The 21458-nt window shown below is 38.1% G+C and overlaps 1 protein-coding gene across 7 annotated transcripts in view; it reads right to left on the bottom strand.

The window, feature by feature from the left end:
• The window catches only part of Nedd4 (E3 ubiquitin-protein ligase Nedd4), a 41839-nt gene that overhangs the window by 11136 nt on the left and 9245 nt on the right, over positions 1–21458 (bottom strand). For 2 of the 7 annotated variants that reach the window (XM_028176460.2, XM_028176463.2), the window contains exons 3-13: positions 19802–19883; positions 17966–18004; positions 17076–17245; positions 13666–13813; positions 12215–12292; positions 10790–10905; positions 9847–9970; positions 3553–4101; positions 2392–2470; positions 1787–1885; positions 763–897 (exon numbers count right to left, since the gene is read on the bottom strand). In XM_028176460.2, coding sequence (XP_028032261.2) covers positions 763–897; positions 1787–1885; positions 2392–2470; positions 3553–4101; positions 9847–9970; positions 10790–10905; positions 12215–12292; positions 13666–13813; positions 17076–17245; positions 17966–18004; positions 19802–19883 — 1619 coding nt within the window. The remainder of the gene's footprint in view (positions 1–762; positions 898–1786; positions 1886–2391; positions 2471–3552; positions 4102–9846; positions 9971–10789; positions 10906–12214; positions 12293–13665; positions 13814–17075; positions 17246–17965; positions 18005–19801; positions 19884–21458) is intronic. The other 5 variants (XM_028176462.2, XM_089735215.1, XM_028176461.2 and 2 more) reach the window with 4 other exon arrangements.

Here is a 21458-nt window from a genome sequence, read left to right as displayed (position 1 = left end):
ATGTATATTTTGCTAGATCACCCAAAGCGCTTGGTTGTACAATATGCAGTGGTAGACCGAAGGTTGTTAAGGACAAGGACATTCAGGTCGCGTCTAGTTAAGTTCTTATAGCCTTGAGAGGCTATTTCAGCTTCACCTTAACGTGTAGGTGAGTTCACGGGGCTCAAGCCGAAGTGTTGCTAACACTGACCCTAGCAAGAGCAGTGCTTCGCAAAATCTACCACCAGATCGGAAACGCGACCCACTGAGAAGATCCGACGAGAAACTCAGTGGGCTGTGTCTGTGGGTTAATTTACTCGTCGAGCCCTTCACCGCAAGCGACGGGTTCGACGAGAACGGTGACCGGGACAATTCATAAAGACATGTATGTATATAATACAAGTTAGATTTAGTTACATTAACAACCGGCTCAACCGCATGATACCTGTTGGTAAGTAGCCCCTCAGAGACCTCTTAGAGAACAATTCTCCAGTAATCTATACTACTATCTACAGTGGTTTTTACGGATGTTCCGTTATAACTACTGAACCATGCATCCGATTGACTTGAAACTTGGTATCCATGTAGAAAATACATGTACTTAATGGATAGGCTAATATTTATATGAGTGTTGGATTCCTACAACAGTGGCGGTGACGTTAATGATGAGAATCTTTGTGGGGGTGAGAAATAATAATGATCATTTTAAATGGCCAGCGAAGCGGACGGGTACAGCTAGTCAGATATAAATGTAGACAAGTTAAATATCGCGAACAGACTCACTGTGGTCGATGAAGAATATCCTGCCGTCGGTGTGGACGCGCTCCTCCCAGCCCTCGGGCAGGGCTCCGAGCTCGTCCCCGTCCCCCGCGCCCCCCGCACCGCCCGCCTCCGCGCTGGGCAGGCTGGACGCGCAACCTGACGTCCCAAACACACTTACTGCAGTGAATCACAAAACAATACCCTGTTCAGCTGTGATCAGAAGAGCTCCTCTCTCTCTGCTCACGGCCGGCAGTGCTTTTTTTTATTTATGATTGAAAGATTACTGGTGGCCCGGAGGCCTTTCCAGTTTCACCAGGACAGGTGAGCGAGCAAGGCTCAGCCAGGAGGGGCCGGCACTAATATAACCGTTTAAAAACCCAAATCAACACAGTTCGGATTTCCAAGCGAGACAATTTCATGTCGAATTATTGTTTTAGCAACTATTATAACTTTTAACCGACTTCAAAAAAGGAGGAGGTTCTCAATCGGGCTAAATGGTTTTTTTTGTTTGTAACCTCATAACTTTTGACTGGGTGAATCGATTTTAATGATTCTTTTTTTATTAGAAAGCTGACGCTTCTCTTGTGGTCCCATTTTTCCCAATTTTGTCCAGTTCTGATAATGGCATCCATGAGAAAACCATATAAGTCGTAAATTTGCATGAAGTACGTGCGCGACAAATAGATGAATAACTCAATATCACGCCAACCGATTTCGAAGAATTGTTTTTAGTGTATATTAATTTGTTTTGGAATATCTTTTTTTTTCTATTTGAAGTCATTTTTTGTTGAAGCATGTCTATTTACAATTATCGACTATACCTACAAATAAACAAAAATTCATAAGATGCTTTTTAAAACAAAATTAAGGTCCTTAACATTTTCCTGGAAATTATGAGCAACATTATCAATCACAGGATGCGTTATTATTTCGTAGTTAGCGGAGTCTCTCAGCATTTACACATAAAAATACACCCTGTACAGTGTAGAGATTGCAAAAAAAGAAATTATTTTAAAGGCTATCTTCATGTATTATATAATCGTACCGGTTCTGGGATCTATCCACGTGGTGGTCTTCTTGTTGTGGTCAATGAAGAATATCCTGCCGTTGGGCGCACGCTGCATACTCCAACCAGGAGGTAAGCCTTTCAAATGCAAAGAAATTGATGAGACATAAATTTTTTGTCGTTGTTGTGTGTATCAACTCTCTTTTCTCTACTTCGCGGCAGAAATAGGCAAGATTATGGTACCTAAAAATGCGAGCTGACAATTAAACGTCTAATGACAAGTTACGAAAATTTCACTAAATTAGTTTCTATTTGTAAGTAAGATAAGGTTGATTTTCGACAGTTTAAAATTTCTTGTAATAGTTTAAATAACATTAAGCTTCAAATGTTTTATAATAGATTCTTTTTTTCTCTCCTTCCTGTTTCATTGTCAATCAATCAAACATTTAGATACTAGGGTCACCACCATAGTTCTTATTTTTCACATCACAAATTTTTGCATAAGTCGAAGTGGACAGCCCTAGCGCGACCGAACGTGGACACATAAATACGAAGTACACAGATTAGTTTTCCAATTTCCTTCTGTACTTCTCCGGGTTTTGTGGTATCTTAATATAAAATCTCCTGGTCAGTTCAAGTGTTACCTTCACTGCTGGGCAAGTTCTGACTCTGGCTGCTGCTGGCGCTACTCCTCGTGCTTTCGGTGGAGCCATCGGTCTCGTCCTATTTAACAAAATATTTTAGGTAAATTAGAAAAAATAACCATAGGGCTACCCGAAACTTAATATGCAGTGCCAAATCGTGAGAGAATAATACCCAAATCTTTTTTTTTTGTTAATGTATTTTTTTAAAGTTTATGTAATTGTCATTTGAATTAATAAGATCGAATCAGGAAGCTCCAGGGCGACAAATTTAACAGTGTATTAAATGTGTGCACTAAAAAACATGCAGCGCTGATCAGACAACCCTAGATTATATTTGGCACTACATCCCTCATACATTTTGCGCAGTGTGTATTCTCATATGCATGGAATGTGGTGTACATATGTATATTTATAATGTGAACATTATTTAGCTTCTCCTATAAAATATTTAACCCCATAACGAAAGCATAGTTTTTAAATTAATTTATCGTAAGATACTTAATACGGTTATATAGGTAAAGTTTCAACTACATCATAATACACGATTATCAATAATCAATCTAATCGATTTTTTTGTTTACAAATCGATTCGATAATTTCTTTAACCTATTATTTCGGTAACATTTACCACAACACCAACTAACTACATATTAAAAAGCAAGCTACGATTAGAAAAAAGCGGAAAGCACAAGCGAAACGCATGATTTTTTAATAATGAAATAAATGTAAGCCATTACCTGAATTTGTTAATACGGAAATATTGTCGTCTCTTTCATTCTAATAGGAGAACGACTAGAACGAAAAAGACAGAACTTTTCGGAACCGTATTCAAATCGTAATAATGTAAACGAATTCGATATTCAATTGAATACAGCCACAAGTCGGGAGTGTTAGTGTAATGACGTCACAACTATAAGTATAAGTGCCTGTGTCCGGTCGATTTGGCGACCTAAGCACGTATAGATACCGCGGCAGCGTCGTGTCACTCCTCATCGGCAACATTACACGCGGGAAGGTAGTGGAGGAGGGCGGAATGTGACGGGGAGGATACTTTCATAATCATTTATAATTTTGTTCTAAAATCAATTTTATTGCTTTAGTAACTATTAGCCGTTTTATGGGCTCGTCACACCCCGCTGCCCCGTCCATCCGTTTCCTTACCTCCGAGTCCTCCATCGAGCTGGTCGTGGTCCTCCGGCGTCGTGTCCGCGGCGACCTCTCCGGAGAGACCCCGCCTGTCGGCGTACTAAAGTGGTTCTCGTCGAACGTCAACGTGTCTTCAATAACTGGTTGTTCGCTGCGCGCTTCGTTCGTTGTTTCGTCGTTAAGATCGTTTCCATTGTTCTCGGTTTGCTGTAGAACGTTTCCATTGTCGACGGTGTCTTGACTAGCCTGATCGTTATCGTCTGCGTCATCTTGAGCGTTTGTGTTGTTTCCGTCTCTTTCTGTCTCATCAGCTTCAGTATTGACCGTCTCATTGACAGCTTCGTCCCTGCTAATCTCATTAGCGCAGACAACGTCGTCGTCTTCTCTTGAATCATTATTGCTTAAACTACTATCAATATTATCACAGTCGGTTACACTAATGCTAGTCGTTATCCTCGGCTCTGGTTCGTTTTCGTTTCTCCTCAATTCCGGCGACCTATCGGGCGTGGCGAACGGGGTTTCTTCGGCTGACGTCACTTCCGAGTTCGTACTGTTTACATCCCCCTGTCAGAGATTACATTAGTTACGAACGTCCAAACTTACGCAGGCAATTGAGAGTTTACTTTATTACGGCCAACGAAGCAAGCGTTATTCGGTTATAAGCCGCATGAATTTAGGTTAAGTCTTTTTTTTTATTAAAAGAAAACCAGTAGTGAAACTTTGGCAGTTCTCAAACGTCACCGGTATATCGGCGCATCGAATTTCACCACTCAACTGCTCGGATAAGTTTGTGTTTGCCCGTCGATGGCTACGTGCGCGGAACTGTCTACGCCGATGCCGGCAGAACCACACAATGTGTTACCGATCCGTTGTGATCCAAATCTGTTAGTTTGTTAAATGATGAATGCCTAATAATGCCTCTATGATTATCGAAACGTGCAGTCATTTCCGTGAAGAGATATTTATAAAAGAATCAATCAATATATATTCGTATATATTGCACCTTTAGAATTGGAGTGGCTTAATCTAAAATTCTTGTTTTTTTTTTTTTGTAAACGCCAAAAATAAGAATTGTAATTTTTCACTTTTGATTTTAATACTTTAAGCCTTAAAGCGCACACCTTAAAGTGTAAAGTATGCGCTTCATTTAAAAGTGATGGAAAGTGTACTTTGTCTTTTTCGAACAAAAATTTAAATTTTGTTTTATAACTGATTGATAACTCTTTATATAAATATATCATTCAAAGTAATATACTCATTTTGTTAAAATGTTTACTTTAGCCACTTCAATCCTTTAAGTGCGATATTATTATATACTAATAATAAAAAATTAGTCTTTGGGACAATGAGTTATTCGTGGTTTCGCGCTAACCACCTTCGAACACAATTGACGCACGGTAGATTAAGTTAACTTGACTTAATAACGTGCCATTTATGTCAGAACATAGTGCAACATTGTATCTTAATACTTGTACTGAAATAATCGAGACAGATCAAAATTTGGTAATTATTATGGATTAGATTTAGACAGCGGCTTGACTCCGCCCCTGGCATTGCTGACGTCCATGAGCGACGGTAACCACTCGCCATTAGATGAGCCGTATGCTCGTCTGCCTATAAAATCAATAAAAAAAAATTAAAAACTCTCAAATAAAACAACAACATTGTAACCCGATTTCAGGGTACATTTTTTTTATTGCTTAGTTGGGTGGACGAGCTCACAGCCCACCTGGTGTTAAATGGTTACTGGAGCCCATAGACATCCACAACGTAAATGCGCCACCCACCTTGAGATATAAGTTCTCAGGTCTCAGGTATAGTTACAACGACTGCCCCACCCTTCAAACCGAAACGCATTACTGCTTCACAGCAGAAATAGGCAGGGTGGTGGTACCTACCCGCGCGGACTCACAAGAGGTCCTACCACTAGTAAAGTTACCTACTTAAAAAATTTAAAATGTTGCATATTTTTTTGTACTTCACGAAAATGGCTACACGATCGTTCAAAAAAAATGAATACCTTAATATTATGTTCGAACAAATTTGGTTTGCAAGTGATGTATATATGTATGTATGCATTGTTAGTGTTTAGAATCGCCGAAGCCCGTGCTGCAAGTGAAAACGCATCACGAATTAAACGAAAGATTATCCAAAATAACAAAAAAAATTCAAATTTATAAAGAATGAAATTGCGTTAATACGTAATTTAAAAAAAAAAAAAAAACACCAAAATCGACGAACATGCACTTCTAGTTGATTCTAAAGGCACTGTTCAAATTAAAACATTAAATCGACAAACCCGAAATAAGGAAATTTGTTTAGTTGCCGTATTCATTTTGACATAGTTTAATAATAATAATAATAATAACAACTAACAAATGGAAACAAATCGCGAAATATCATCCGGTCCCAATTTAGGATTCCCTCTATTAACGGTATCAGAGACTGATAAACATACTTATATTATGGATTTATTCCTAAATGTGCAAGAAATTTTAAATGATAAGTGTTGTACATAATAAAAAATTAGAATAAGAAGTGATAGAATGTAAAAATAGATAGATTTAGTAAATTTTGTGTTGGAATTAATATAAAAATAAGTTAAATTTTCGCATGCCTAAACAGGCGAAATATATGAAACTATGTCCTATATCCACAATAACTTGTAAACTATATTTCTGGCGAATAAAGATTTTCTTCTTCTTCTTCTTCTTCTTCAATGTATTATATTTCTAGGGATGAAAAGCTATTGGGATTAAGCGACATTTCGCTTGACACGCGACATTTATCTTTATAATTGAATGTTATGCAATTTCGAAAAGGGCACATGTCGCATATTTTGTCAAATACGTTTTTTCATATACATGTAGTTTTGAGGCTTACCTACTACACCCGTTTTATAATAATTCCAGTAATTTTCAATTGCTAATTATTAACACTAAAATAATAATATAATAATAATAATAAATAAATAAATATTTATTAACAATTTCGCCACGTTAACTGGTCCCGTGATAAGTTCGTAAAGAACTTGTGTTACAGGTACCAGACAACGGAAATAAATGTAATATTTTTATTATACACATACATATATTAAATATACATCCATAACCCTGGAAAAGATATTTTTATATTTATCATACAAATATCCTCCCTTGGCGGGATTCGAACCCGCGACCCCTTTGTGTAGTGACCATGTCACTTACCACTACACCAGACGGCCGTTAAATATATCTCAAAAGTTAATATTTTAAATTTTACACTGCTTTAGAAAATAATCAGTTTTTTTTTTTCATTTCCTGAACATTTTACATCTTCAGAGATGTGCCCTTTTCGAAATTGCATATTCAATTAAAGGTCCTTTTTATTTGGTATTATCATCAACAGCTCGATGTTTTTAATTAAACTTCAATTATGTTTACTCCATTCAAATATCTGAAGAAGTTTTTTTTGTTATGATATTTTTTCCAAAATTTCAAATTTAAATTACTCTTCTGTAAAGTTGAATATATGTTGCTTAAGCAAAATCGTCTTTCACCCCTCGATATATAGATAATCAAGACCCAAACAAAGAGACAAGATTCGGGTATCGAACCCACGACCTTCAGTGCAACAATCAGGGTTGCCAACTACGTCAACGCGGAGTCAGTCAAAAATTGTAATGATTCGTATGTATTTATCTATGTATGTAACAGTATTGTTCCAACGTAATTTTGATCAACTTCAAAACGTCAAAATAATAAAAAAAATCCCACATGTACCAATGGAACGATTACAAGGCAACAATTTTATCACTATGGCCCTGACCGGAATTAGTAGGATTAAAAAATATACATCAGTAAATGGAGTAGAATGACGTCATCGTTATACATTTCCTTTTGGTAAATTTTCATATCTGATAATGATACATACGAGTATTGTCAACATCGTCTGAATTTAATATTGCCACAGCCAGTATCTTATACCTTTAAACGAGCAATTCTTGTATATTTATATAAACATAATCTGAATCTCGGAAACGGCTCCAACGATTTACATAAAATTTAGTATACAGGGGATTTCGAGGGCGATAAATCGATCTAGCTACGATTTATTTTCAGAAAATGTTGTTTTGTTCGTGTTTTCTATAATCAACTATTCCCGACATCTATTGGCGAATAATAATACTATTTTTCTTAATTGAGTTATTAAAAAAAACCCAGCGAAGCTCGGTCATCATCTAGTAATAATAATATAATAAATGTCACCCATCATTATATTACAAATCCAGCACATTTATTGCGATTGTAGGGTATGTATATGAAACAATAATAATTGTAACTAGTGATCTCCCAGTAGTCGAAATTCGACTATAATTAATTTAAATTATAAACTTTGAATATTTTTATTGTTCTGTTGTCAAAGACAATTATACTTCTATAATCAGTGATTTCGCCAAGACTACTACACCATAGACAAATAATATTAAAGATAAACAATATTAATCTATTCTCAATTTGACAACAGACTTTAAATAATAACAAAAGTTTGGAAATAAACACAGAGTTTTTGAAAGTATATGTGTTGTGTTAAATACGTGGTAGTGTGTGTAATGCTTTTTTAAGGATTTAATGTATTTTTATGCATAATAAAAAAAAATATTAACATTCTGCACTTCTTCTCTATATTCTCTATAACTGTGGGAAATTTCATACTCCTCCGTATGCGCGATTTTCGTAAAAAGGAGTACAAAGTTTTGGCTTCACGTATTAATATATAGATTTTACCACCCGCCTTAATTTGCTAGGCCTTTAGAATAAATAGAAGCATGCACAATCCATGCATCAACATGCAACTACTGATCCTAATAATCGTTTACGTGTTAATAAAAGAAACTTTAAAGTATTTTGTGTGTGAAACTGTGAGGCATTGATCGAAACGACAAGTTTACAACACTATACTATATCGTACCGTTAGAATTGAAGGGGCTTAACTTAACATTTTAAGAAAATAAGTTTTTTTTTTTTTTTTTGCTTAGATGGATGGACGAGCTCACAGCCCACCTGATGTTAAGTGGTTACTGGAACCCATAGACATCTACAACGTAAATGCGTATAAATAAAGTATAAATGCATAATAAATGTTTTATACTTTGAACGACTTATAAACACGTATTACAGCAGTTTATTAATTTTTTTGTCTAGAATAGGACAAAGTACACTTTCTGACGTTTAAAATCAAAGCACATACCTTAAACTCTAAGTTGTGAGCTTTAAGGCTTAATGTATTAAAATCGAAAATGATCAGTTACATTTTTAACGTTTACAAAAAAACAAGAATTTTGGATTAAGCCACTTCAATTCTAAAGGTGTAATATCATATAATGTATCATAATGTTTCAAAGTATTTTATATCACAAATATTGTGAATTGAATATTATTAATGTTTTGTTGTCATAAATTTTGTTTATCAAATAAAAATTATCTTCGGTAACTATAAATTTAAAGAGACAATTTTTCATAACAAAATAGGGATTCTCATGACGATCGTTCCTAATCTTTAAGTTGCTTTTTAAATTTTTTGACCATTTTAGTCTTGGTAAGGTCGATACACAGTATGGCATATTTATTTTTATATTTTAAGGCTTTGATCCATACATTTTTCGTATCAAACAACTCTTGAGCAATTAGGTCAATCTAATTAAGATGTGATATAAAACTGATTTTCCCGTTAACTCTGCACTTAGAAATAATCTAAACTGATTTTTTTAAGATTACTCTACGTTTTATAGTCTGTGTACTTCTTAATACCATATATATTTAGGCAAATGAGAATAGAAAGCCCTTCCGATTCTAGAAAATGATGTCATATGTACTAAAAAAAAAACTATACTAAAAATACACATTTCACTTTTGAGAATTATTTTGTTAACTGGAAACAATACATTTTTTTAATTAGCTGTCTTTATAAATTGAAATTGGAAACGGTTCGTCTCATACTTTCACACAGATCCAAACTAAAGAATTTTAATTTTAAAATTTACTCTACGCAATAAACACAATTAGTTCCCAACTTTATATTAATTTAATTATATAAATATTAATTTTATAAATTTTTTCGACTTTTTTTCTTTTATCTCTTCCATTCCCTTCTATCAGCCGTCATCTCAACACTCACTCCTCTCTCTCTCATATCGTCATTCACACACTCCATCCATGTGTTCTTCAATCGACCTCTCCCCCTCTACCTTGCACTACTACATTCTTTCGATTTTTGTTGACGATAATTCGATAAGAGCGTCTCTAGAGACATCGATTCCTCAGCACGTACCTGCTGGGGCGCAGGCGCCGGGCTGGAGGCTCGCTCCTCGTCTGCCGAGATGTGAAACCGCCTCTGGAATTCGGTGGCGGCGTTCTCTATCCTCTCGGCCTGGGACTCCACGCTCATGTGACGACTGGAGGACAACATTCTTTTTATATACTTTTTTTCCTACCTATTCCAGTAACCTCGAGGGGTTATTCTAAATTCACCGGGCTAGTAGGTGAGCTCACGTGGCTCAACAGGCAGTGATGCTAACACTGGCCCTAACAAGATCAGTGCTTCGCAAAATCTACTCAGTGAGTTATGTCTATGGATTTATTTACTCGTCGAGCCCTTCGTCGCAAGCGACGCGTTCGCCGAGAACGTCGACCATTGCTTGAGGTACTTAAGAGCATCGATAATGGACCGGGAAGATCCGTAATGATTTATATACCACACGACCTGTGTGCTTAGTGCGAGTTTACCTAGGTTTGCCGCCAGGGGCACTGTTCCAACTGCATACAAATATGAGTTAACTTTTACGCTATCGATAACGTTAAAAAACTCGCACTAAGCATACAGGTCTGTCCGTGATTTATTATTACGTTGATATTGCAGCATTAAGAAAAGTATTTGAAGACGTTACAAGAAGCATGTTCACGAGAGCTCATGATCATTATCCGTTTTTTTTTTTAGTGCTTAGATGGGTGGACGAGCTCACAGCCCACCTGGTGTTAAGTGGTTACTAAATGCGCCACCCACCTTGAGATATAAGTTCTAAGGTCTCTATTATAGTTACAACAGCTGCCCCGCCCTACAAACCGAAACGCATTACTGTTTCACGGCAGAAATAGGCAGGGTGGTGGTACCCACCCGCGCGGACTTACAACAGGTCCTGACACCAGTAAGAAGTAAGTTAGTAAACGCAATAGTGTCATTATTATACACAGGCATACACAAACAGAGCACTCACGTGAAAGTTGGCCTTTCCCATTGCGTGGTCCTCTCGATGTGATTCACGTAATACGTTCTGCCATTCGCGTCCTGTCTCTCTTCCCAGCCCGGCGGCAAAGCGTCGCCTCCTATCGTCTGTAACAACGCGAGAAGCGCAATTAATTGCTGATACGATCGGAGACTTTGTTAATCTTTTACTGAAAATAATTTGACAACGTTAAAATGGTTAGGTGTTTTTTATTGTATTTATACTTTACTAGCGACCCGCCCTCGCTTCGCTTCGGAAACATTAAAACACACATGAAACCAAAAAAAAAAAAAAAAAAATAATAAAAAAAAGTAGCCTATGTTCATCAGGGACAATGTCGGCTTCTAATGGAAAAAGAATTTTTCAAATCGGTCCAGTAGTTTTGGAGCCTATTCGAAACAAACAAACAAACAAATCTTTCCTCTTTATAATATTAGTATAGATTTCAGTTTTCTTTTTTTTTTTTTAAACCATAACATTTTGTTTGTAACAATTACTTATAATCTATGTTAGTAACTTAAAAAATCTAACACATAACTATCATTATATACATTTTATATCATTAATAAATTTTTTTCTCCTCCTTCCAAGTGCCTGCTGCAAAGGCTATTAATCAGTAGTCCCTCGATCTTGCTCGATATGATTTTCAAAAGACTGTTGCCACTGTCAACAGTTTTTTGCGTAAACAAAATGTGGTCGCGTTACGATTGTGATTAGCATGTGTGACGGTGCTATTCTATTAGTGACTACTCCTGAGGCCACGAGTAGCAAAAGCGCGATGTGACTGAGCCAGTTTTCGAGGGCCTCAAGCAAATGCCATATAACATATCGAAGGGTGAAAGGCTTATGCTTCCGCTTAATACGTTACGTTTATCTTTATAACGAAAGGTGCATTTTATTTGGCATCAGCATCAAAAGTTCGATGTGTTTTAATTGAACTTCAGTTAAGTTTAGTCCATTCAAATAGCTGAAGTAGTTTTTTGTCCAAATTTTTTTCCAAATTTATAAAAAAGGGCTCCCTGTAAAGTTGCGAAAATGTCGCTTAAACCAAATAGCCTTTCACCCCTCGATGATATAATACAAGGAGAGCGTTCGTTCTCATAAGGTTAAGGGTGCAGCTGTCATTTATTGTTTAATTTGTCAATTAATTTAAAAACGTTTAAAAACGAATGTGGTGGTACGGACTCACAAGACGTCCTACCACCAGCAAGATCAGTAACAATAACAGAAACCGGCATTACTACTTCAGAGCGCCGCGTAGGGCACCGGTGACCTACACGGCAGTCAACGTGTTAAAACATCCCCCCCCTGTGGTCAGCCCTGACTCGCCAATGTTACAAACCCCCCCCCCCAAACTCTTTTACCCAATACTCCAGATTTCCCTAAACGCGTCCCATAATGATAAGTACAACGTACAATGTTAAGGAGTTGACTCGCGTCGACCAGCTCCCAATCATCGTCAGCGCCGAGCCCGCCCGCACTCGTGTCGTGGACCTAACGATAACACTACACTTAGCTGATGAATGGAAGCTCATCTTTAATAAAGCTAAACATTCACTTGGTTGCGGATTGCAGTGGCACTCACAAGAGGTCCTACCACCAGTAATCTATGAGTAGATTACTGGTGGTAGGACCTCTTGTGAGTCCGCGCGGGTAGGTACCACCACCCTGCCTATTTCTGCCGTGAAGCAGTAATGCGTTTCGGTTTGAAGAGCGGGGCAGCCGTTGTGACTATACTGAGACCTTAGAACTGATATCTCAAGGTGGGTGGCGCATTTACGTCGTAGATGTCTATGGGCTCCAGTAATCACTTAACACCAGGTTGGCTGTAAGCTCGTCCACCCATCTAAGCAATAAAAAAAATATAAATAAATAAATAGTACATGTATCTAAGTAGAACAATTTTTTGTGTGCAAATTGTGTTGCATTTTAGGCGTTTTATATTGTATTCATCTGTATCTGTATGTGTTTTGTTTACCCACTTTGTCGTATTTAAATAATAACTTGGAAAGGTTTCTAGAATTTATTAAACTTTATCATAATGAGACACAAGCAATCGGTAGAAATTTTGCAGCAGTAAATGGAGGGAAAATGCAATGACACAGATTATACTGATAAGATAGATTATACAAACTGAACAGAATGTTGTATGAACGAAATGCAATGAGGTCGCAATGTGACTTACTAATTGGATATCCCTTCGACGAAAGGGGTTCTCATTATCCTATACCTAAAAATATATACCTGTCTTTACTGAGCTGATGTCATTTTCCAAAATTATACTGTGCACCAATTCAATTTAAAAGCAAAACCAATCCTAAGAATTAAACAAATAGAGTTTCAATTTCCATATTACTTGGCGTGTCGAACGACCTTTGTGAATATGTTACATATTTTTTCCTACCTATTCTAGTTATCTCTCGGGGGTTATACTAGATTCACAGAACGAGTATGTGAGCTCACGAGGCTCTAGCCTGTGGACGTTGTTAGCACTGGCCCTAGCAAGATCAGTGCTTCACAGAATCTACCACCGTATCGAATCCCACAGAGAAGATCCGGCGAGAAACTCAGTGGGCTGTGTCTGTGGGTTAATTTACTCGCCGAGCCCTCACAAGCGACAGGTTCGACGAGAACGATGACCGGTGCTTGAAGTACCTAAAAGCACCGTTAGTGGATCGGGACGATCCGAAATGACGTGTGTTTACGTCTGATGTCCGTAGCGTTATAAAATCCCACTAGCTTGGTGATGTATCCGTTCTTCAATCTCTTGAGTTACGTTACAGAATCAGTAGTTGGCTCGAAGAATCTCCTTCAGTCAATAACCGCCTGTATCATCTGCTTGAATACGATGTTAAGGATGTACTGACCGGTTGCACGGTTCCGACTTGGTTGATAGGCTCCACCATCTCCCAGTCGTCGGCGGTGCGGTTGGCGGCCTCGTCCGTGGCGGGATCACCAACCCTGCCGACCAGAGCGTGGTACACCTCGATGTAGCCACGCACTCTGGATCGTGCACTGTTGAGGAACAATATATTTTTGTAATGTGAAATTTATGGTATTTACAGTATTCGAGGCTTGGATTGTGTCAGTGGCGCTGACATTAACAATGTCCAGTGGTGATAATATCAACGAGAAGTTGACGCTTACGCATCATAACATCAGATGTTACATGATACAAGAATAGGGTAAATAAAATTCATTCTTTAAAGTGAACATATAATGAGTAAATTGAGCACAGAGTACCGTGACCAAAGTGACACACGAATCTCTTATAAAATCGATATTTAGGAAAAATCGATTTTTTTAATTCGATTGTTGTACTTTTTCGATCCGACCTGATATAGCCCGTATGTCGAGGAATATGAAGGGAAAATTTAAGATTATTCCAGAGACATTAAGACACGTCAACCTCGTGACACTAGAGAAAAAATCACATTTCGCGTGAACGTGTCAATAAAATTAAAGAAATCATTAGTATACTGGTGCGAGATCGTATTGTAAGCCTGGACGGGTCGCTTCCAGCATGCTCATCTTAGTCGCGAAACAATTATGTGTTCTGTTTTAAGGCTCCCAACTAATATCTAAGTTCGATAGCTCAATTTACGTTGTAATATTTGTATTAGTAACCACTTAACGAATCGGTACCGTGTGCTTACAAGCTCAATGCCCAGTCCCACGAAGTCGACGAAGTTACAAAGTTGTCGTCAATGTTCACGATTGACTTCCACATTGAAGGAATAGCATCGTGTAATAAAAATCAAACCCGCAAAATTATAATTGCCGTAATTACTGGTGGAAGGACATCTTGTGAGTCCGCACGGGAAGGTACCACCCTGTCGATTTCTGCCGTGAAGCAGTAATCCGTTTCGGTTTAAAGGGCGGGGCAGCCGTTGTACTGTTACAAGTGAGACCTTAGAACTCATATGTCAAGGCGGGTGGCGGCATTTTCGTTGTAGATGTCTACAGGCTACGGTAACCACTCAACATCAGGTGAGCCGTAAAATCGTTTACCCAACTAAGCATTAAAAAAAAAGTCCCGCGTCTCCTAGTAACCAATCGAGCCGCCCCATGGTCTATTGATGTCGTGGTCTCCTTGCTCCAAAGGCCCCGAATGCGACCCGTAAATTTACACACTAATCAATATAGCATACAATCACATAACAGAAGCTCGTCCCAAATCAAGCAGTTACGACACACACACAAACAGAACAATGAGCCATCGCGGGAAGGCTGGCAGATGTGGAACATTAACATTATTTTGTTCAGGCGCATTAAAGGATAGTTTATGACAGGAAATTCATGTGGCGTAATAAAAAATAAAATATTGATAACTAGCTGACCCGGCAGACTTCGTAGTGCCTCCATCGATAAATAATAGACCTAAACTTTTGTATAAAATAAACTTAAAACAAACAAAAGGAATCCATCCGACGGGGGACACATCAAAGGAAAAACAAAATTGTTATTTTTATTTAATTCCTAGCATTTTCATATTTATCTACCTTTTAAACCTTCTCTGGACTTCCACAAATAATTCAAGACCAAAATTAGCCAAATCGGTCCAGCCGTTCTCGAGTTTTGAGCGAGACTAACGAACAGCAATTCATTTTTATATATATAGATTAAGAAACAGTCGCTTGCGCATGGCGACACACTACTACATATAGACTGTAAATTTATATCGAGGGGTGAAAAGCTATTTGGTTTAAACGACATTTTTGCAACTTTACAGGAGAGCTATTTAAAGTTTAAAATGTGGATTATTTTTTTTATTGCTTAGATGGGCGGACCAGCTCACAGCCCACCTGGTTCTAAGTGGTTACTGAAGCCCATAGATATCTACAATGTAAATCCGCCACCCACCTTGAGATATAAGTTCTAAGGTCTCAGTATAGTTACACTGGCTGCCCAGCCCTTCAAACCGAAACGCATTACTGCTTCACGGCAGAAATAGGCAGGGTAGTGGTACCTACCCGTGCGAACCCACAAGATGTCCTACCACCGGTAAAAAACAAAAACAAAATCTTTAGCTACATATTTGAATGGAGTAAACTTAATTGAAGTTTCATTAAAAATATCACACTGCTGATGCTAATACCAAAGAAAACGCACCTTTAATTACAAAGATAAATGTTGCGTATTAAGTGAAATGTCTCTTAACCCAAATAGCCTTTTATCACTCGATATATACTATCATATAGCGCGGCGACGCGTCGCCACGGCATGCGTCGCCACACCACCAATCGGGATTACGTTTAGTTATACTCGTAAATGTTTCACATAAAAATATATGAATATGTTCGTCTACTGGTGATTGGCGTCGCTCGGTGGAGCAGGAGTTAGGTATCTTTGGCATGACGTGGGAGGAGTGAGAACAGACTGCCCAGGACCGATGTAAGTGAAAGGATTTGATAGGATTAATAGCTGAGCTCACGGGGCTCAAACCGGAGTGTTGCCAACACTGGCTCTAGAAAGAGCCGTGCTTCGCAGAATCTACCACCGGATCGGAAACGCGACCCACTGAGAAGATCCGGCGAGAAACTCAGTGGTATCGTCATTAGAGATAAGAGACAAACATGCTTCATATTCAATGTTCACAAAACTACGACAAAACTTTCAAATTTCAAAATCAAAAGGCAAAACTAAAAGCTAAATTACTAAACAAGGAAATTACGTGTTCACAACAATTTTATTGTAATCTGTGTATATTTAAAAAGACAATACAAAAAAAAGCATAGAATGGAAAATATATGGCAACAATCTGCACATAAAATGCTGGTATTTCGTATACATACATACATAGTACAACGAAATCAAGAGCGATAGGGCTTAATTAGTCATCGAGAAGTTATCGATAGGGCCCAGACAGGGACATGCGTATTGGGATTTTTTTCCCTTTTTTCCCTCTACCTATTCGCTGGTAGCCTAAGGGGCTTTTCTAGTTACGCACGGAAGGGCGAGGTTTACAATGGCTATCTCTACTCGCCGGGCGGCACGTGGTGTTTGTCGATAAAAAACCTTCCAACCACATTGTAATACGCTTTTCGGGAAACGAATTTTCCCACCTACGTAGTAATTATGTTTATTCATATTTTCGTCAAAATTTAAGACTCGCTCTAAACTCGATCTCAAAACAAAACTCTCTGCCCTTCCTTTTATCGATAAACCGCAAACTATCCAATAAAAACATGCACGTTTTACACTACATACGAGTATTTGAGGCATTACAAAAAAAAAAAAACTGTAAAGCTCACAGCACACTGCGGCATGCACTTACACGGACCTGCGCGGTCGCAACGGGTACTTAACGACATTGGGCCGAGCGCTGGCCGCCGACTCGGCCGGCACGGACCCCAGGGGCACCTCGACCATGCCCAGAAAGTCGTCCCTCGTCAGACGGTTCTCGTCGAACACTTGTATCAGCAGCTTGTGCTCTTGAGGTTTCACCTGGAGAGTTTCGAATTATCACTTAGTTAACGGTGACTGACCAGATCCGCACTACCCTCGATGCCACAGTTCACGATTCTCTACACTCGGCGGCAGATAGAGGCAAATGGCGTGGAATGGTACGCAATAAACTCTTGTTGCGAGGAGGTGATCACGACCCTCAGTATTGAGGAAACCGAAGCAAGAAGAAGAACGGTGAAACCGGACAAGCACACTTCCCAGAATCACGGCGCTATGAGACATGAGGTCGATGTCTCAATTGGATGGACCATTCGGTAACTTGGTAGCTAAAATAACGGTGAAACCGGACAAGTACACTTCCCAGAGTCACGGCCTTTTGAGACATGAGGTCGATGTCTCAATTAGATGGACCACTCGGTAACTTGGTAGCTAAAATAACGGTGAAGCCGGACAAGCACACTTCCCAGAGTCACGGCGCCGTGAGACATGATACATGAGGTCAATATCTCAATTGGATAGACCACTCGGTAACTTGGTAACTAAAATAAACAAAAACTTGTAACAGCCAGTAACACCAGATCCATAACATCGATAATAAATGCAAAGTCAACAAGAGCATATTCTTGCTGTTACATTCCACTAAACTATAGCCTAATAATGTTATTAAATAAAGAATACAGAATAAAAATATATGTACATTTACATATATCGCTTTGATTGATGAAAATATCAAAGACAATGTTTGACAAAAAAACTCACCCGAAATATAAACTCCTGATTCCATACTGGATTTAATGTCTGAAATAGATTTATAAAAAGAACAGTCAAAGTGATGCAAAAAAGGTTGATAAGCTAAACGCGTTTTAAAGATAATTCTATTTTTTTAGATTTACCAAACCCATAGACGAAACCGCGAATGCCACCCCTGCCTTGACACATGAGGTCTAAGTCTAAATTGCGCGGCACAACGGTTGCCCCACCCTTCAAACCGGAGCGCGTAACTAGTAAAGCGTTGACTAGTGTACCTTAGTCCTTTGTCGATTTTCGCGAACGGTATGTTCGCATCTTAATAAAAATGGAGGCGAGTCAGCTGATTTTTTAAAGGGATTTTATGACTTGGTAACTAAGACCTTTAGGTCAAGTCTTATTTTAATGTATATTCTTATTTTTATGAAAAATGTTAATATGGAGTATGGGAGTGGAGGACTAAATTTGAGCCAGATGACCGTGCGTGATTTGTTCTCAGTTATTTAGTTATTTTATTTATAACAATTTATAATCTCAACATATTACTTGAGTCGACTAGTATCAAAGCCGGCAATGTGACTTTTGGACAATTACTGGTAAATCAGAAAAACGAATTATTGACTTTGTATTCCATTGGCAGTCACAAAACTCTTCTGAACGACATCTTAGATAAATAACAGGTTCAGTATTAACCTTTATTTAATGCAGGTTTTGAACCGTATTCTTTGAAGGAGACAATTATATTCAAATCAATCTGTATTGACATATCAATAACATTTTATTGTCCAAATGCACAGATTGCCACCTTTGATAATAGACGACTCACTTATCTCTTTTTTACATCTAAATTAAATTATTTTTATACAAACTTGATTCCTTTATTAACTAGATTTTATCGATGGTTTAGCTACACATTTTTTTATTTGGTAGTCACCCAAGGTCACACTAGTTTTTAGTGGTAGAAGCGTGCTTGGATCGAAACCAATATCCTGCCTATCCTACCTGGTTAGCAAGGTGGGACCTCATGCTTTAGGCAGGATGTCCGGTGCATGTATACACGTGATGTCCATAAGCTTTGATAAGGGTACTACTTTATCCAAAAATAACTTAATCACTCGTTTTAATTTATTAACAAAAAGTCAAATCAAAATAATTTAACATAACTCAATCCACACAGTAGAACAGATCTTCCAACGCGCTTGAAGGAGGCACAGTCCCCAAGATACTGGCTACGTTGCCTCGTTGGACAGCCAGACTCACTCTCTGTGCAAAGTACCAGCCAGCCTTAGCATCATGTGTAACCTCCTTCAAGCGTTTGGAGATTTCTGTTAAAAAGTCTGTCTCGTTTTAATTAGTTATAGAATTTATTAATCAACAAAATCGTAATCTTTATTTATTATGTTTGATTAAAGTACCTAGGACTTTTTGACGGCAACACGAGGAGTGAAGTTATGTGATTTGTTTTATTTTGTCTATTTAGTGTTACTTCAGGCTTAATTGTGTAATAATGGTGGTTTATTAACTGTTTAATATCTGTGAAAGTGCACAATTGTGGGAAAATGATACAAAGCTGCTGGACGTAACTTCTCGTAATCCTCTAAAAAGTCCACTGAAAAAATCGCAGTGAATGACCATCATTTTATTGAGATTATATTTCATCCCATATCATCTTATCTCATTTCATTTCATTTCATCCCAGTTGATTAATGTCTCAAATTAATCATCTTCATTCACTTTTCACTCCATATTATCATTTTTCATTAAAATAAGAATATAAAATAAAATAAGGCATGACTTTAAGGTCTTAGTTACCAGGTCATAAAATCCCTTAAAAAAAAATTAAAATACCTTTTTCTTCGTCTTAGTAAGGAATGTTTCAATCGTGACGTCACCGTCCACCTTCTGCAGCTCGACGCGGACATATGGATCGCTGGAACAAATTAATAATACATTTATCTCTTTAAGATACGAGTGGAGTATCAATTCGGCCACAAAAAGTATCTTTGCACGGGCAGATGTCGATCGAAATGCAACAACGCCCTCCCCGCCTTAAAGAGTACTCTGAGGAATTGTTCGAGATGATACCAACGTCTCGTTTTGACTATCGCACCGCCCGCCACCGGAGTAGAGTTCATCCATACTACCTGGAGCCACTACGTTCATCCACAGTGCGTTTCCAGAGATCTTTTTTTGCCACGCACCATCCGTCTTTGGAATGAGCTACCCTCCACGGTGTTTCCCGAGCGCTATGACATGTCCTTCTTCATACGAGGCTTGTGGAGAGTATTAAACGGTATGCAGCGGCTTGGCTCTGCCTCTGGCATTGCTGGCATCCATGAGCGACGGTAACCACTCACCATCAGGTGGGTCGTCTGCCTATACGGCAATAAAAAAAAACCTAAGGCTGAAAATAGCATATGTTTTCAACAATAAGTTCAACACCGGTAGGCAGCGGCTTGGCTGTGGCCCTGACATTTGCTGACGTCCATGAACCTACGCTCGCCTGTATAAAAAGACAATATAGAGAAACATCCCTTAAGTAGAGCTAGCTACATATACCTAAAGCTAGCTAAGAGATAAGAAAAGGCTAGAGATAGCTAAGGTTATCAAAATCGGCGTTCGCTTCGACACACATAATTAAGATTGTTTTGAAATTTCTTTAATTTCGTTCCTATAAACGAAGCATGACTAAAGCAATGACTCATAAAACTGTATTATCGGTACGTTCAGGACCGGAACGGCTAGTTCGTAACGAAATTATTATTATTGTTGTGATTACCGTACTGATAGCTTCGAAACAATGGTTATATCTGAATACCAGGAGCAGAAGGACGCATCTACTAATTCGTAGGACCGTTTTTACATAGACATAGTCGTGTCTATTTCTTGGGTCGTGTTTTTTTGTTGTTGTTTTCGAGGACTGCATCCTCAAATCAATATCAGTACATAGTATAAAACAAAGTCGCTTTCTCTGTCCCTATATCTGTCCCTATGTATGCTTAAATCTTTAAAACTACGCAACGGATTTTGATGCGGTTTTTTTTTATAGATAGAGTGATTGAAGAGGAAGGTTTATATGTATAATAACATCCATTAAATAGTGGAGAAATCAATATTAAATTACAGTTTCCGAAGCGAAACGAGGGCGGGTCGCTAGATCAAAAATATAATATACGAAATAATCAGTGAATTGTACATCTCCGTTGCACTACAGCTGATTAGAATTCGAATATTTCAAATCATATCTGATCTTACGCCTTCAATTTCAAGATTACATAGAAACATTTTTCTTTCTTTTTTTCCTTCTTTTATCTAAGCCGTTTTCCCACAAATCATTATTGCCGAAACGACCGACACGAGTGACTCCCGTTACATTACTAATGCGTCATACGATTCTGTTGAACATTCTCTCTAGAAGTTTCTCGAAGTCTCTTTCGAATGAACTTCTCATTTCTATTACTGGACGAAAGCAGTCGAGACGTTATCGGATAGCGATAGGTTTTCA

This window comes from Bombyx mandarina, chromosome 19, assembly GCF_030267445.1.
Source record: "Bombyx mandarina strain Sakado chromosome 19, ASM3026744v2".
Classification (NCBI taxonomy): domain Eukaryota; kingdom Metazoa; phylum Arthropoda; class Insecta; order Lepidoptera; family Bombycidae; genus Bombyx; species Bombyx mandarina.
This window is presented reverse-complemented; position numbering and strand designations above follow the sequence as displayed.